At 49.6% G+C, this 15,881-nt stretch overlaps 1 protein-coding gene across 3 annotated transcripts in view; it reads right to left on the bottom strand.

Annotated features, from left to right (window-relative positions):
- Positions 1 to 2,352: 2,352 nt before the first annotated feature.
- KIF1C (kinesin family member 1C) overlaps positions 2,353 to 15,881 on the bottom strand; it is a 30,123-nt gene continuing 16,594 nt past the window's right edge. For 2 of the 3 annotated variants that reach the window (XM_049860047.1, XM_049860046.1), the window contains 5 exons: positions 11,293 to 11,376; positions 10,695 to 10,881; positions 10,476 to 10,548; positions 8,336 to 8,950; positions 2,354 to 3,589 (listed from right to left, as the gene is read on the bottom strand). In XM_049860047.1, the coding sequence (XP_049716004.1) occupies positions 2,897 to 3,589; positions 8,336 to 8,950; positions 10,476 to 10,548; positions 10,695 to 10,881; positions 11,293 to 11,376 (1,652 nt within the window). In that variant the 3' untranslated portion in view covers positions 2,354 to 2,896. Of the gene's footprint in view, positions 3,590 to 8,335; positions 8,951 to 10,475; positions 10,549 to 10,694; positions 10,882 to 11,292; positions 11,377 to 15,881 lie in introns of all 3 variants that reach the window. The other variant, XM_049860048.1, reaches the window with a different exon arrangement.

Raw genomic sequence — 15,881 nt, 5'->3', positions numbered from 1 at the left:
TCCCCAGCTCTCTGCTTGCTTCCCTTTCCTTTTATTTCTTGTAAGATAAAAGGTGGTGCAGGCCACACCCCAGGGAAACTCCCTTTACCTTGGATCAGGGAGGTGACCTGAGCGAGGGTGGTGTTACAACCCCACCCTAATCCTCTCAACATAAAATTACAATCACAAAATGGAGGACAACCACACAATACTGGGACTCATGGCCCAACCAGTTTGATACACATTTTTTAGAGGACAATTCAATCCATGACACAGGGACATAGGGAGACCCTGTGAGCCAAATTAAGTTTAGTATGATACTTAAAACCATCTTGCCTTATGGAATATTCCCTGAAATTCTTCTGGCATTGGAAGCAGGACCCCAGTGACAACCAGGGTTGCAAAGACTGTACAGGTAAAGGACTAGGAGGAGGATACAGCAGTCTGTGACGCAGCAGGAACTGGCAGGTCTTTGAGGACAGTAAGGAGAACCTACACAGGGTTCGACTGAACCAAAGTGGCATCAGATAGTTGCTAACACTAACTATGGGTATGGAAACACATTTTTAAAAAATTTAGAAAAATAAGTATTGGCATTCCCAAATGTATTCAAGATACAAAAATTCCAGGTGACTGAACAAGAAATCTAAATGAATAATTAACAAAGGAAACAGGCCTCCAAAGAAAAATTTAAGAAAACTGAATTTCCAAGGAGACCAAGGATGAAATTGTACATACGTCCAAATTGAGGGAGCTAGAAGCCTGGCAGGTTTCCTTCTGCCCACATTCTGGAAGAGACCCACAAAATCGTGGCTCTGGCTTCTCCGCAGGGCAACTTGGGAGAGATCAGAAATCAGAGGAAGTTTCAATGAAGTACCTGAAAAGGCCTAAGGTAGGGGAAGACGACCTGGTTTCTAGAAAGAAAGGTGATATTCGAAGGCCTATAGAGGCATGAGATGGAGCCAGGGCTTTAGTCAGGTTGACCTGGGCTGGAATCTTTGCCCTTGAGGTCTGTATGACCTTGGGCAACTCATTCATCTAATTAAACCTCGGTCTTCCCATCTGAAAAATGGAGACAAGAAGACCTACTTTACAGGGTTATTTTCAGGATTAAATGATACGCATATCGACTGCTAGCACCATGGTTACATGGAGCTGAGAATGGAGATCAAGGGGCACTTCTCTGAAATCTAAACAAAGCCCACAGGCATTTTAAAGATTGAGTTGGAAGTTTGGACCAACGGGTAAAAATGACACACCATACATATTTAATAAGGCAGAGTCTTTAGGGAAAAATAATTCAATTATATTTGAAAACACTGAGCCATCTTTCCCATTGAGACGCCCACTTGTCTGCACCATTCAGCTTGTTCAGAACTGCTGTCGGCTTTGTTTTCTGTCATTTTCTTGGTCACATTTAAGGCTCCTCGACCAGATTATAAACTGCTCAAGTGAACATTCGCCAAACTATCCATTACATCCCAGATATTGGTCACTCTTGACAGGTCCCTGAAGACCTGGCAGTGAAAGGTGCCTAGGAGATAGCCAGCATCAAGGTATGGCAACCGAGAGTCAACCAGTTCACACCTTGCCCAGAGCTGTGGTTTGGCTGCATTTGAGATAGTCTATGCTTTTTGGCCGCTTGCACCTCACGACTGACATTAGGAAGCTGTGGAAAAGCAGCACAGATTTTCACGTGGGGGGAAGTGCTTTCCTGATCAGAAAACACAGGATTCCTCAATCTGTCAAGGGGAGGGCAGAGCAAGGATACAATCTAACCTGCAAAGCCTTTGCAAGGTGGCATCACCACAGGCTTGTGCCTCCAAGCCAGAGCATTAAAATAAGCACGCAGCATCCTTAGTGAAAACAGTCTTAAAATACTACTTGGAATACTTAATGTTATCCTTCTGAAAGGCAGGTAACATGGACAAGATGCAAATAGTCACGTAGATGCAGTAAGTCTGACCAACACGTTCACTGTTAACACATAAGGACAGAGCTGGGGGTACTGTGGCTATCTGGCAGAACCTTTAAATGGGCTAGGTGATGTCATGAAGCAGAGCCCCCTCTCCCCCTCTCCCTTCTCTCTCATCCCTTCCCATTCTTTGTCCAGGACAGTGGGACAGTGACGGTGGGCAGAGATGGAGCCACCAGTGTCAGTGAAAGTGAAGGAAAAAATGAACGGCAGTGCACCCTGAAGAGAGGAGATCCGACGTCGAAAGTTCAAAAGAACAACAATATGGAAATGTTCTGTGCCTTGACCTGGGTAATGAGTACATGGGTGTACACGGGTGAGCGTGTGAACGTTCACCGAGCTGTGCCCTTAAGATTTGCACTTTACGTAATCTCTACCTCCACTGAAAACCAAAACCAAACACAGAGTCACAAGCTCCCTCTGTTTGCTATCCTTTATTAAAGGGTCCCATACCATCATGGGACTCCAGCCAAACCAGACAGGTCCCCCAAATACAGCAGGAGGCCTGGAAAGGGAGGGGAATGACTTATGACCCCACCACACCTCCCTGGAAACAGAAACCACCACAGACAGACAGACGGACAGACAGGGGCAGGAGAGAACTTGCCTCACTCGTGGTTCTCTTTCCCCTGCCCCCACTTGAAAAGAAAGTCAAACACTGGCTACGCAGCACCCCAGTCCCCACCCCCCCATAGCAGCGTTTGTGGGACACCCCTCCTCCCCCTGGCATGGGGTGGCCCCAAGGCAGCTTCCTCTCTCTCTTCCTTCACTTTGGTTTGCTCCTGGCAACTCCGTGCCCTCTTCCCTCCTTCGGCCTCCGGCCCAGTCGCCCCCTCGTCTTCTGTCACCTACTCGGACCTTCTCTCTGTCTCCCGGGCCTCCCTGCCCAGGGCTTCTGGGGGAAGCAGTGTCTCGGGCATCTCTCCTCCCAGCACACGGGGCTCACACGGCCGCCCCACTCTCCTTAAGGTCAGGGGCTGAGCGCTGCCGTCTCATCCTCGGAGGAGTAGTGTATGGGGGGTAGCGGGGCCCTGGGGGCCTCTGGGCTGGGTACGGTTGGGGCTGCTGGGGATAATAGTTGTGCTTTTTGGGCTGGAAGTGCTGGGGTTCAGGCTGTGCCGAACCCCCTCCACGGGGTCGGCCCCCTCCGTCCAGGGAATTCCTACGGGGGCGGTGGGACCTGCGGGGACTTGGGGGCCTGCGGGCAGGGGTGGCTGCAGGGGGAGTGACCTCCTCTGGGAGGGGGGGAGGAGTTGGGGCCTCTCCACCTGTCATCCCTACCACCCCCGGCCAGGATTCCCGGTGCTGGGGGTTGCTTTTGAAGGGGAAGCGTAGCTTGCAGTCATGAGGGGGCACGAAGCGAGCTGGGGGCCTGCGCAGCCCCCCTCCCCGGCCCCCGGAGCCCTGCAGTCCCTGCAGCCGCAGCTGCTCCTGCTTGAGCCAGCGAAGGCGGCCACGACGGAAGGCAGGGTCCTCCTCCATCAGCCTCGACACCCGTTCCCAGCTTGACAGGGGAGGTGAGGGGGGCTGGACTGAGGGTGCTCGGTCATTGGGGGCAGCCTCTTCTGCTGCCTCTGAGCCCTCGGGGGCGGTCCAGGTGGCCTCACTGGCTTCTTCATTCCCATCCTCATGATCCTGGGAGAGAAGAGGGTGGGAGAGAAGTGATGTGAGGAGAGCTCAGGCCTGAGGGCACGCAGACCTGAGGAGGTCAGGAGGACCTGGAGGGGTCCCGAGCAGGGCTGGGAGATAAGGGTGCCAGAAGGGTGGTGGTGCAGGAGCGCTGGCTCGCGAGCCACACAGTCTGAGTTCAAGCTTGGGTCTGCCACTTCCTAGCTGTGGGATCTGGATCTCCGGCCTGTGACTGCTCAGTTTCCTCATCTATAAAATGACATCAATAATAACAGTACCTACTGCATAGAGCTATTGTAAGAATTAAATGAGTTAAACGTACAAAGTGCTTAGAACAGTGCCTGGCACATGGTAGGCACTCAGCAAATATCTGCTGAATAAACAAAACAGAAGAAAAATATCAGCTATCATGGAGCTTACATTTTAGTGGGGTGAGACAGTTGACAAACAAATAAGAAAAACATATAGTACATATATTATACTTCAGTAAATTACATATATACACACACTATGCGTGTATATAAACCCTACATATGTATACAACATGTATATAATATATACATTGTTGTTAGTTGCTATACAATCGATTCACGATGATTCCATGTGTACATACTAGAAATGCTCCATAGGGTTTTCAAGGCTATAAACTTTTGGAAACTGATTGCCAGGCCTTTCTTCCAAGGTGCCTCTCTGGGTGGGTTTGAACCACCAGCCTTTTGGCTAGTAGTCAAGTGCTTAACTGTTTGTGCCACCCAGGGAACTCATATGAGATATATATGTATATACACATATACATACATACACATACACCCACAACACATATATACACACCATATATGCCCAAAAAAACCACTGCCGTCAAGCGGATTCCAACTCAGCGACCGTATATATAAACACACACGCACAAAGAGAGAGATAGAGACATATAAAACCTGTGAGAGCTAGAACTTGACAGGACTGCCTTGTTTTTCAGGGTGTCACATGTTTTCTGCCTTTGACAGGGTGCAGTCTTACCACTTTTCTATCGCTCATTTTAGTGAAAAAATTTGAGTTTTCCTTCTCTGACAGGTTTCCGCCTTACCCAGGTTCTGGCATCCACAGGTTTTATTGTGTGTACGCACACACAACACACACGCACACACAACACACACGCACACACAGTCTATCTGTATCTGGAGTCGGAGGGAGAAAAATAGAGCAGGGAAGAGGAATAGAAAGGTCAGAGTGAAGGTGGCTGCACTGAATGGACGGGAAGGGATTCGCTGAGAAGTTATCATCTCAGCAAAGACCTGAAGGAAGTGAGGGAGCAATATGGATATCTGAGGAAAAGCATTCTGGGCAGAGGGTACAGCAAGTGCACAGGCCTTAATGCAGGAGCACGCCTAGCAAGTTCAAGGAACAGCAAGGAAGCCAGCGGAGCTGGAGTGGAGTGAGCAAGGGGAGAGGAGCAGATGAGGTCAGAGAGGTGAGAAGTCAATAACCACGAGCTATCATCATGATTTACTGTCTATCTTCCCCCACTGGAAAATCAACTGGACTAGAGAAGTTTTGGTTAAGTAATCCTGGTGGCTAGGACAATGGCTGGCACATAAGCACTCAAATATTTACTCGTTGAACATATACAAAGAAAACTGCAAAATACTACGGCAAGAAACCAAAAGAGAACCACATAAATGGAAAAGCATACCATGCTCATGGACAGACTCAACATTGTGAAAATGTCAATTCTACCCAAAGCAATCTGCAAGTGCAATGCAATCCTGATCCAAATACCAACAGCATTCTTTAAAAAGATGGAAAAACTAATCATTAACCTGATATGGAAAGGAAAGAGGCTCCAGATAAGTAAAGCACTATTGAAGAAGAATAAAGTAGGAAGACTTGCACTACCTGACCTCAGAACCTACTATACAGCTACGGTAGTCAAGACAGCCTGGTATTGGTACAACGACAGACTCACTGACCAACGGAACAGAATCAAGAACCCAGATGTAAATCCATCCACCTATGGTCACCTGATCTTTGACAAAGGTCCAAAGTCCATTAAATTGGGGAAAAGATAGTCTTTTTAACAAATGGTACTGGCAAAGTTGATGTCCATCTGTAAAAAAAAATGAAACAGGACCTATATCTCACATCATACACAAAAACTAATTCAAAATGGATCAAAGACCTAAATACAAAACCAAAAACTATAAGGATCATGGAAGAAAAAATAGGGTCAATGCTAGAGGCCCAAATAATGGCATAAATAGGATACAAACCATAACTAACAATATACAAACACCAGAAAATAAGCTAGATAACTGGGATCTTCTAAAAATTATGCTCGTCAAAAGACTTCACCAAAAGAGTAAAAAGAGAACTATAGGCCGGGAAAAAAGTTTTGGCTCTGACAAATCTGACAAAGGTCTAATCTCTAAAATCTACAGGAAAATCCAACACCTCTACAACAAAAAGATAAATAATCAATTAAAAAATGGGCAAAAGATATGAAGACACTTCACCAAAGAAGACATTCCGGCAGCTAACAGACACATGAGGCAATGCTCGAATCACTAGCCACTAAAAACAAAAACAAAGCCCACTGCCGCTGAGTAGATTCCGACTCATAGCGACCCAACAGGACTGAGTAGAACTGCCCCATGGGGCTTCCAAAGAGCGCGCTGAGGATTCAAACCGCTGACCTTTTGGTTAGCAGATGTAGTTCTTCACCACTATGCCTCCAGGGTTTCCCACTAGCCATTAAAAAACATGCAAATCAAAACTACAATGAGATACCAGCTCACCCCGACATTACTGGCATGATTCAAAAAAACAGAGAACAACAAATGTTGGAGCAGCCGAGGGGAGGTTGGAAATCTTGTGTACTGCTGCTGGGAATGCAAACAACCCTTTTGGAAAACAATATGGTTCTTTCTTAAAAAGCCAGGAATAGAAATACCATATGATTCAGCTATCCCACCCCAGGAATATATCCTAGCAAAATAAAAGCCGTCATAAGAATAGACATACACACAGCTATGTTCACTGCAGCATTTTTCACAATAGCAAGAAGATGGAAACAACCTAAGTGCCCATCAACAAATGAATGGATAAACTGTGGTACAAACACACAATGGAATACTACACGATGATCAAGGACACTGATGAATCTGCGAAACATCTCACAACGTGGATGAATCTGGAGGGCATTATGCTGAGTAAAATAAGTCAATCACGAAAGAACAGATACTATATGAAACCACTATTATAAAAACTCAAGAAAACATTTACACGCAGAAAGAAACAATCTTTGATGATTACTAGGGACAGGAGGGGTGGAGATGGAAAAACACTAACTGGACAATAGCTAAGTGGTAACTCTGGTGAAGGGTAAGACAGTACACATTACTGGGGAAGTCAGTACAACTTGACCAAGGCAAGGTCATGGAAGCTTCACAGACACATCCAAACTCCATGAGGGACAGAATTACTAGGCTGGGGACGATGGTCTCGGGGGACATCAAGCTCAATTGGCATAACCTAATTTATAAAGAAAATGTTCTACATCCTACTTTGATGACCAGCATCTGGGGTCTTAAAAGCTTGTGAGTGGCCACCTAAGATTCTCCACTGGTCCCAGTCTGTCTGAAGCAAGGGAGAATAAAGAAAACTGAAGACACAGGGAAAGAGTAGTCCAAAGGACTAAGGGACCACAACTACCACAGCCTCCACCAGACTGAGCCCAGCACCACTAGATGGTGCCCAGCTACCGCCACCAACTGCTCCGACAGGGATCACAATAGAGGGTCCTGGACAGAGCTGGAGAAAATGTAGAACAAAATTCTAATTCACAAAAAAAAGATCAGACTTACTGGTCTGACAGAGACTGGAGAAACCCTGGGAGTATGGCCCCCGGACTCCCTTTTGGCTCAGTAAAGAAGTCACTCCTTAGGTTCACCCTTCAGCCAAAGATAAGACAGGCAGGCCCATAAAACAAAATGAGACCAAATGGGCACACCAGCCCAGCAGCAAGGACAAGAAGGCAGGAGGGGACAGGAAAGCTAATAGTGAAGAGAGCCCAAGGTTGAGAAGGGGAGTGCTGACACATCATGGGTTTGGCAACCAATGTCACAAAGCAGTATGTGTATTAATTATTTAATGAGAAATAATTTGCTCTGTAAACCTTCATCTAAAGCACTATAAGAAATTATTGCCGAGTGAACAAACGCAGAACAGGGACAGGTGACTGCCCTACCACTCACAGGGCTCAGTGCGGACTGAATGAGAACACGCAAAAAGCACTCAGCACAGGGGTTCTCACAGAGCAAGTGGTCAGCCAAAGGGGAGCGTGGTACATGTACCTATGTATGTAGGTACACGCACCTGACGGATGTACCTATATAAACATCTGCTGAGCTATAACTTAAGAATTGTAGGCTTCCTATCAGTTTTTTTTTTTTAATCAGTGGTTCTCAAACTTAATTGTACTTCAGAGTCACCTGGGTAGCTTATCATAAAGCACTTTCACCTCCGAAGATTCTGATTCAGTAGGTTGGGAGCGGAACCCAGGAATCTGCATTTTTTAACTACTGACCTGGTGATTTTGCAGCGAGGGATTCACAAACTGTACTAAGAGAAACTGTGTTATAATATTTTGTTCAAAGAAAGGAGGAGGGCTGGAATCTGAGGTGGGAGGTTCAGGTCCCTAAAGGGAAGAGCTGAGGGACTGGTGGGTCCCGGGCTGTGGCGGCGGCAGGGCCTCCCTACCTGGGCCAGCGGGATGACCCTCTCCATGCGGAGCATGCGGTCCCTCAGGGCCTGCAGCTCGCGGTCCTTGCTGCTGTTCTGCAGCTTCACCTCCTGCAGAATCCCCGTCAGCTTGTCGATGTGAGCCCGGAGGTCTTCCACTTCCGCCCCGCGGGCTCCCTCCTCACCACCGCCACTGCCACCGCTGCTGCCTTCCTCCTCGCCCACCGTGTCCCAGACATCCCGGGCCACAGCTCTCCAGGCGTCTCCGGGCCCCTCCGGCTTGCCGTAGGTGCGGCACAGCTCCCGCATCTTCAGGGCGGCCAGGGCCTCGATCTCCGCCCGCCCGTGGCGGAAGTCAGCCAGGGCCACCTCGTAGCAGATCTCCTTGACCGCCTGCATCTTCAGGTCGGCCATGGTGGCCCAGCGGGGGTCTTTGCCCTGCAGCCGCCGTCGCTGGGGGATCTGGTAAACCCTGCGAGGGGCCCTGCGCTTGCCGCTGCTGGGCAGGCCGCAGCGCTTGACGATGGTCTGGACCGTGGTGGGGGGCAGCTGCTCCCGCAAGGAGGAGATCAGCCGCCAGCTCTCCTCGCAGGAGCGCTTGTCAGAGTCGTCCCCGCTGTCCGAATCCGCATACTGGGGCAGACAGAGGAGAGGGAGAGGGCTAAGACACCCCAGGCCCAGGAGTCCTAGCCCAGAGGTCCCCAAATACAGGAGAAACACCTCATCAGGGTGCCTGGGCTCCAGTCCTGCCCCACCCCTTACTAGCCATGTGCCCTCGGGCAGGCTGCTCAACCTCTGCTCATCCTCGAAATGGACATGAGAGTGTCTGCCTCACAGACACAGCCCCAGCTCCGTGTACGCGGAGGAGTGCTTACAGGTGGGGCTGACGGGAGGAAGCCATCCACACATACTGGGTACAGCTGCATCCAGTAAGTGCACTTAAAGAAAACCCTTAACTAAGTACCAGTGCGGGTGGCACTGGGATATGGTTTGTTATCGTTGGTTGCTGTCGAGTCAGACCCCAACTCGTGGCGACCCTGTGCACGACAGGATCAGACCGCTGTGGTCCATAGGGTTTTCACTGGCTGATTTTTTGGAAGTAGGTCACCAGGCCTTTCTTCCTAGTCTGTCTTCGACTGGAAGCTCCACTGAAATCTGTACAGTCTCACAGCAACAGGTGAGCCTCTACTGACAGACCGTGGCTGCACAGGAGGAGCACTTGCCAGGAATCGAACCTGGGTCTCCTGCACGGAAGGTGAGCATTCTGGATCACGCCTGGATATGGTAAAAGGTGGCCAAGGTTCAACTGGTATCTGGGAAACCCTGGTCAACCAGAAGGAACTTTAGCTCCCTGCACACAATGGTTTCCTTCCCAAGTCACATTTCTCTCACGTTCTCCTCCTAGAAGCCACCCCAGCCTTCATCTCCATCGCCACTCCCCTCTGCCTCAGAGCAGGGAAATGAAAGTAGGAGTCAGGCTGACTGCTGCCCAGCCTCACCGCTGGCCCTCTCACCAGCCCATCTCCAGCCTCTCAGCCACATGCCCGGCACACCCCATGCCCCACGCCCCACGGCTCCCCCCGCCCAGCCTCACCGCTGGCCCTCTCACCAGCCCATCTCCAGCCTCTCAGCCACATGCCCAGCACGCCCCACGCCCCACGGTTCCCCCCGCCCAGCCTCACCGCTGGCCCTCTCACCAGCCCATCTCCAGCCTCTCAGCCACATGCCCAGCACGCCCCCCGCCCCACGGTTCCCCCCGCCCAGCCTCACCGCTGGCCCTCTCACCAGCCCATCTCCAGCCTCTCAGCCACATGCCCAGCACGCCCCATGCCCCACGCCCCACGGCTTCCCCCGCCCAGCCTCACCGCTGGCCCTCTCACCAGCCCATCTCCAGCCTCTCAGCCACATGCCCAGCACGCCCCACGCCCCACGGCTTCCCCCGCCCAGCCTCACCGCTGGCCCTCTCACCAGCCCATCTCCAGCCTCTCAGCCACATGCCCAGCACGCCCCATGCCCCACGCCCCATGGCTCCCCCTGCCCAGCCTCACTGCTGGCCCTCTCACCAGCCCATCTCCAGCCTCTCAGCCACATGCTCGGCATGCCCCGCGCCCCACGCCCGACACCCCAGGCCATCCCGCTCCCCCGCTCAGCCCCTCACCAGTCGCTGCTGCTCCAGCAGCAGATCGGCTTCCTCCTTTTCCTTCCGGTACTGGTTCTCCAGATCCTGCAATCTGGGGTTGGGTAGGGAGGGAAGGAGGAGCTGTGTGGGGTTCAGGAGCCACTTCAATGGGGTGAACGACCACAGGGGGAGGCTGGGGGCTGGGGGCTTGCAAGGGACGGCCTTGGAGGGCCACGGGGTGAGTCTCCTCCCTCGCACCTCTTCTCCATCTCCAACTTGATGTCAATGCCTTGCTGCTCCAACAGCTCCTTCTGGGCAAAGTTCCAGTCGACAGGCTCAGAGGGCGGTCCCGGGGGTGGGGGGACCCCTCGTTCCCGCTCCAGCCGTGCCTGCTCCGGGTGATTGAAGCGGAAAACATGGTTCTTGCCCATCACAATCCTATTCCCTGGAGATGGGAGGAGGGCAATGTGGACCCACTCCCCCATAGCCACAAACCCACCCGTGTCCAAGGCGTCAGGACATTACCCCGAGTCCCAGGGCCCTGACACCCTCTCTCCCATCACCCGAAGCCTGAGGGGAGCCAGAGCCAAGCGCTCTCCTAGTTGACCTCAGAAACCACCCCTATCCCTGATGGTCAAGGGCATCAGGAGGGCCTGATACCCTTTCCCCATTTCTCTAGGGCAGCAAGTGGACCCAAAACCTGACTCCTTTTTCTTTTCTTCCCAGTTCCTTCTTCATATTCCCATGCCATTACCTATTCATTTTAGGGTCCGACCCTAGGATTCACCCAGAAAGCTCTGCCTGGGACTTCTTACATACAGCCACACCCCCAATCCTCACGCCACGGGACTTCTACCTGACTTCAGCACCAGTGGCTCAGTCACCAGCTTCCCATTAACGTATGTCTCAGCTCCTTCACAAGGCTCCAGTGTGACCACCACTGAGCAGAGAGAGACAGCAGAGGGAAAGATCAGACCACAGGCGAAGGTGGGCTACAGTCACAGACTCCCATCTGCAATTAGCCCCCGAGAAACATACATGCACTACCAGCCCCACCCCCAGTACCTGTCGGGGTGCCATGGCCCCTCTGGTGGCAGGCAGCACAGAAAGGAAGAGCAGAAGAAGGGTTAGAGCCCCAACTACAATTCCCAGAAGCCTTTAGAGTGGCTCCCTACTCACCCACCATCACCGTCCCCAGCAGCAGCTTGGAAAACCAGTAATTCTCAGAGGGCTTTATCCCTCATGTCCAACTGGTCAGCAGGCCTTGCCATTTCTGCCTTCCAGATATCCATTCCTTCCTTTCCAATAACATTATCCCTGACTAGACCTGGATTCCTTCAGCACGCTCCTAGCCAATCTCTCTGTCTCCAGGCCACTTGCAAACAGCCACTTGGCTAATCTTGTCAAACCACAAGACAAAGTCAACCCAACCCAAACCTTTGCTAATTACTGAACCTGTCATTTGCTGGGGACACAAAGGTGCATGCCCTTGAGTAGTGGTGCCTGCTGTCATGGAACCTACTGCCATCAAGTTGATTCTGACTCATAGCGACCCTACAGGACAGAGCAGAATTGCCCCACAGGGTTTCCAAGGAGCGGCTGGTGGATTCGAATGGCCAACCCTTTGGTTAGCAGCTGAGCTCTTAACCACTGAGCCACCGGGCTTCTGCTGTCATGGAGGAACCCCTGTATCCCAAAGACCCAGACGCTGCAACTTCTCAGCTAAGGGACACTGAGCAAGTCATCTAACTGCTGTAAAAAAAAAACTGCTGTAAGCCTCTGTAAAATAGAATAATGAAATCTTCCTTTATAGAGTGGTTGAACGGTTCAAAGAAATAAACCATAAAATGATATGCAAGCTCTTGGAGGTCACTTTTCAGCCAAATAACAAATTAGCTCATAAAATAAACAATATCACAGTGAGTCCTGTGTTTAAAAAAAAAAAAATCATCTATATGAGACCAAATGGTCAACACTGACCCTAAAGCATAGATGAGAAGGGGGGGAAGGGAACAGGGAAGCTGGATTAATGGAAATGGAATGACCAGAATGGAAATACGGAGAATGTTGACACGATGTGGAAAATGTAACCAGTGTCACTGAACATTGAACAATATGTATAGAAATTGTTAAATGAGAACCTAATTTGCTGTGTAAAGTTCCACCAAAAACTCAGTATTTATTTAAAAAGTGACACACAAAAGTGAGTTATTATCATTTATATTAAAAGTAATAAACACTGAAACCAGAATTAATTGTAACATAAAGCAGAATGTGGCACTTCTAAACTGTGGGAGTACAAAGAAAGCACAGAAGAACTCAGCTTAGGGGCGGAGAACTGGAAATGATTACGTGAAACAATTACGTGAGCCGACACTTGAAGGGAGGCTTGGATTTCAATGGGCAGAAATGTTGGAGAAGGGAAAGACAGAGACAGGTAAGGACATCACCATGTGTCCGGGGAACGGCAACAGAAAGTGGCTGCAATAGGTCTTCACCCCTACCCTTACTTTGTTATTTCCCACCATGCCCCAAAATGCATTCATTCATTCCACGTATATATTTAGTCCCTACTAGATGCCAGGCACTATCTTAACCAAAACCAAACCAAACCTGTTGCTGTTGAGTCGATTCCAACTCACAATGACCCTACAGGACAGAGTAGAACTGTCCCACAGAGTTTCCAAGGCTGAAATCTTTATGGAAGCAGACTGCCACATCTTTCTCCCATGATAAGCAGCTGGTAGGTTTGAGCTGCTGACCTGTGGGTTAGCAGCCAAGTGCTTAGCCACTGTGCCACCAGGACTCCTGGCATTATTTTAGGTCCTGGAAATACAGTAGAGATAAAAAACAAAAATCCCTGCTCTGATAGAGCTTACGTCTGGCTGATAAGACAGACAGTAAACAATAAACAGATAATCTAAAGTCAAGCGGGGGCAGGTGTCATGACAGGAGGGGACATGAGGCCAGGTGAGGAGATGAATGCCCAGCCTGGCCAGAACAGCCTTCTTCGTGTCCACAAGTCCACAACAATCTGTACTGAGGCAGCGCCAGGTAGCGCTCACATCCTGTGTTTGAATCCAGTTCTGCCATTTTCTAGCTGTCTGGTCTTGGGCAAACGACCTAAGCTCCCTCGTCTGTAAGCCCGGCTCCCTCGTCTGTGGGCCCAGCTCCCTCGTCTGTGAGCCCAGCTCCCTCGTCTGTGGGCCCGGCTCCCTCGTCTGTGGGCCCGGCTCCCTCGTCTGTGGGCCCGGCTCCCTTGTCTGTGAGCTATGTGGAAAATGTGAAGGCACAAAGTAAAGGCTTAGTAATAACCATTCTTCTACTTCTAGACCCCTGCCCATGCTGTTCCCCTGCCTCTGGCCTATCTTTGGTAAAGTCTTAAATCTGCCTTAAGAACCAAAAAATTAACCGTCGCCATGGAGTCAGCTCCGACTCATGGTGACCTCATGTGCGTTGGAGTAGAACTGTGCTCCACAGAGTTGTCAATGGCTGATTTCTCCTAAGTAGGTTGCCAGGCCTTCCTTCCGAGCTGCCTCTGGATGGATTCGATCCTCATTTGGTCAGCAGCCAAGCAGGTTGTTTGCACCACCCAGGGACTCCACAAGAACAGAGGCCCCAAGCTGACTCAATCTTTACGGCCCCCACCTGTGAGGACAGAATCGCCAGCTGCTTTTACTGTGATATAACAGTTTCGCATGTGTCTGTCTCATCTCTCCAAACCCTATGGGCCCCTTGGGGGTCGGCTTGCTCCAGGGGCCTTGGAGGGCTCTGATATCTCCCCGAGCACAGGGCTCCAGGTAACTGTCCACCAGAAACTCCACAATAACTCACTGGGCGAAACTGATTCAATAGCTTTCAGCCCACAATGCCGAAACGGTGTTGCCACCAGGGACTTGAACCAGGCCAGAATAACTATGTTTATCTGCGGACCCTGAATCAAACTGAAACCCAACAGGCATTATGTTAAACCTGAGCTGTAAGGCACCCAATAGTATTTTTCCTGACCATGCATGCCCATCTCCCTTTCCTCTCAAGATGTTAGCTTAGGCGCTTCTAGATTTCGGAGGCACAACACACAGGGTCTGTCGGATGGAGAGCTTGGTGTGTAAGGTGTCTTGCCTCCCTGGCCTCCCTTCCCAGCTCATTTACAGAGACCTCAACTTCATCTGGGCCTAAGTGGACTCAACAAATCATTCTTTTTTTTAAATGACTGGCCCAGAATAAAATGATCACCCCGAAATATGCCTGAGCCACGTGAGTATTGCCTTGACAGGTCAGACGGGCCACTACCTTGATCCTAAACCAGCTGCCAGTGAGTCGACTCCAACTCATGGTGACCCCGTGTGTGTTGGAGTAGAACTGTGCTTCACAGAGATTTTTGGTATTGTTTTGTTTTGTTTTTTTTTGATCATTTATTTTGTTGTTGTTGAGAATATACACAGAAAAACACCAATTCAAGTTTCTACATGTACAATTCAGTGATGTTAATTACATTCTTCAAGTTGTGCAACCATTCTCGCCCTCCTTTTGCAAGTTATTCCCCCTGTTTTAACATAAACTCACTGCCCCTCAGGTTCATAACTAATCTTTCAAGCTGCTGTTGTCAATTTGGTCCCATATAGATAGCTCAAGGCAGATATTCTTTACTAGTCAAGCTAAACTATTGTCTGGTTTTATGAAGACTTTGGGGGAAATTTTTGGTTTAATCTTTAAGGTTTAAAGATTATTTCAGGGCACTAGTTTCAGGGTTACATCCAGCCTCCATGACTCCAGAAGTTCTAGATTTCTTGAGAATTTGAAATTCTGTTCTACATTTTCCCCCTCTTGATCGGGATTCTTCTATAGAATCTTTGATCAAAACGTTCAGTAATGGTAACCAGGCACCATCTATTTCTTCTGGTTTCATGGCAGAAGAAGCAGTTGTTCATGGAGGCAATTAGCCACACATTCCATCTCCTCCTCTTATTCCTGACTCTCCTTCATCGTCTGTTGCTCCAGGTGAATAGAGACCAACTGTTGTGCCTTGGATGGCCACTTGCTGGCTTTTAAGACCCCAGGCACTACAGAACAAACTAGGAGGTATACAACAGAAGCACTAAACATGGTATTAGGCCAATTAACTGGGTTATCCATGAAACTATGACCCTAAACCGCCAAACCAAGGAACCAAATCCCAGGAGATGTTTGGTTATACATAAGCAGTCTCAGCAGCTACTTTTTTTTTTTTTGTCATTGTTGTAAGTGTATCTATCACACAGCTTTTTACAGGTGTACAACTTATTGACAGCAATTACATTAATCAGCCACGCAACCCTACTCTTAATCAATGCCATTTTTCCTTCACTATACACTAAAACTCAGTACTCCTTAAGCAGTAGCTACCCCCCTTTCTTTCCCCCTCCCTCCCACCCCTAGTAACCACTAATAAACTCCCATCTGTGA

Source organism: Elephas maximus, chromosome 19 (assembly GCF_024166365.1).
Source record: "Elephas maximus indicus isolate mEleMax1 chromosome 19, mEleMax1 primary haplotype, whole genome shotgun sequence".
Taxonomy (NCBI): Eukaryota; Metazoa; Chordata; class Mammalia; order Proboscidea; family Elephantidae; genus Elephas; species Elephas maximus.
This window is presented reverse-complemented; position numbering and strand designations above follow the sequence as displayed.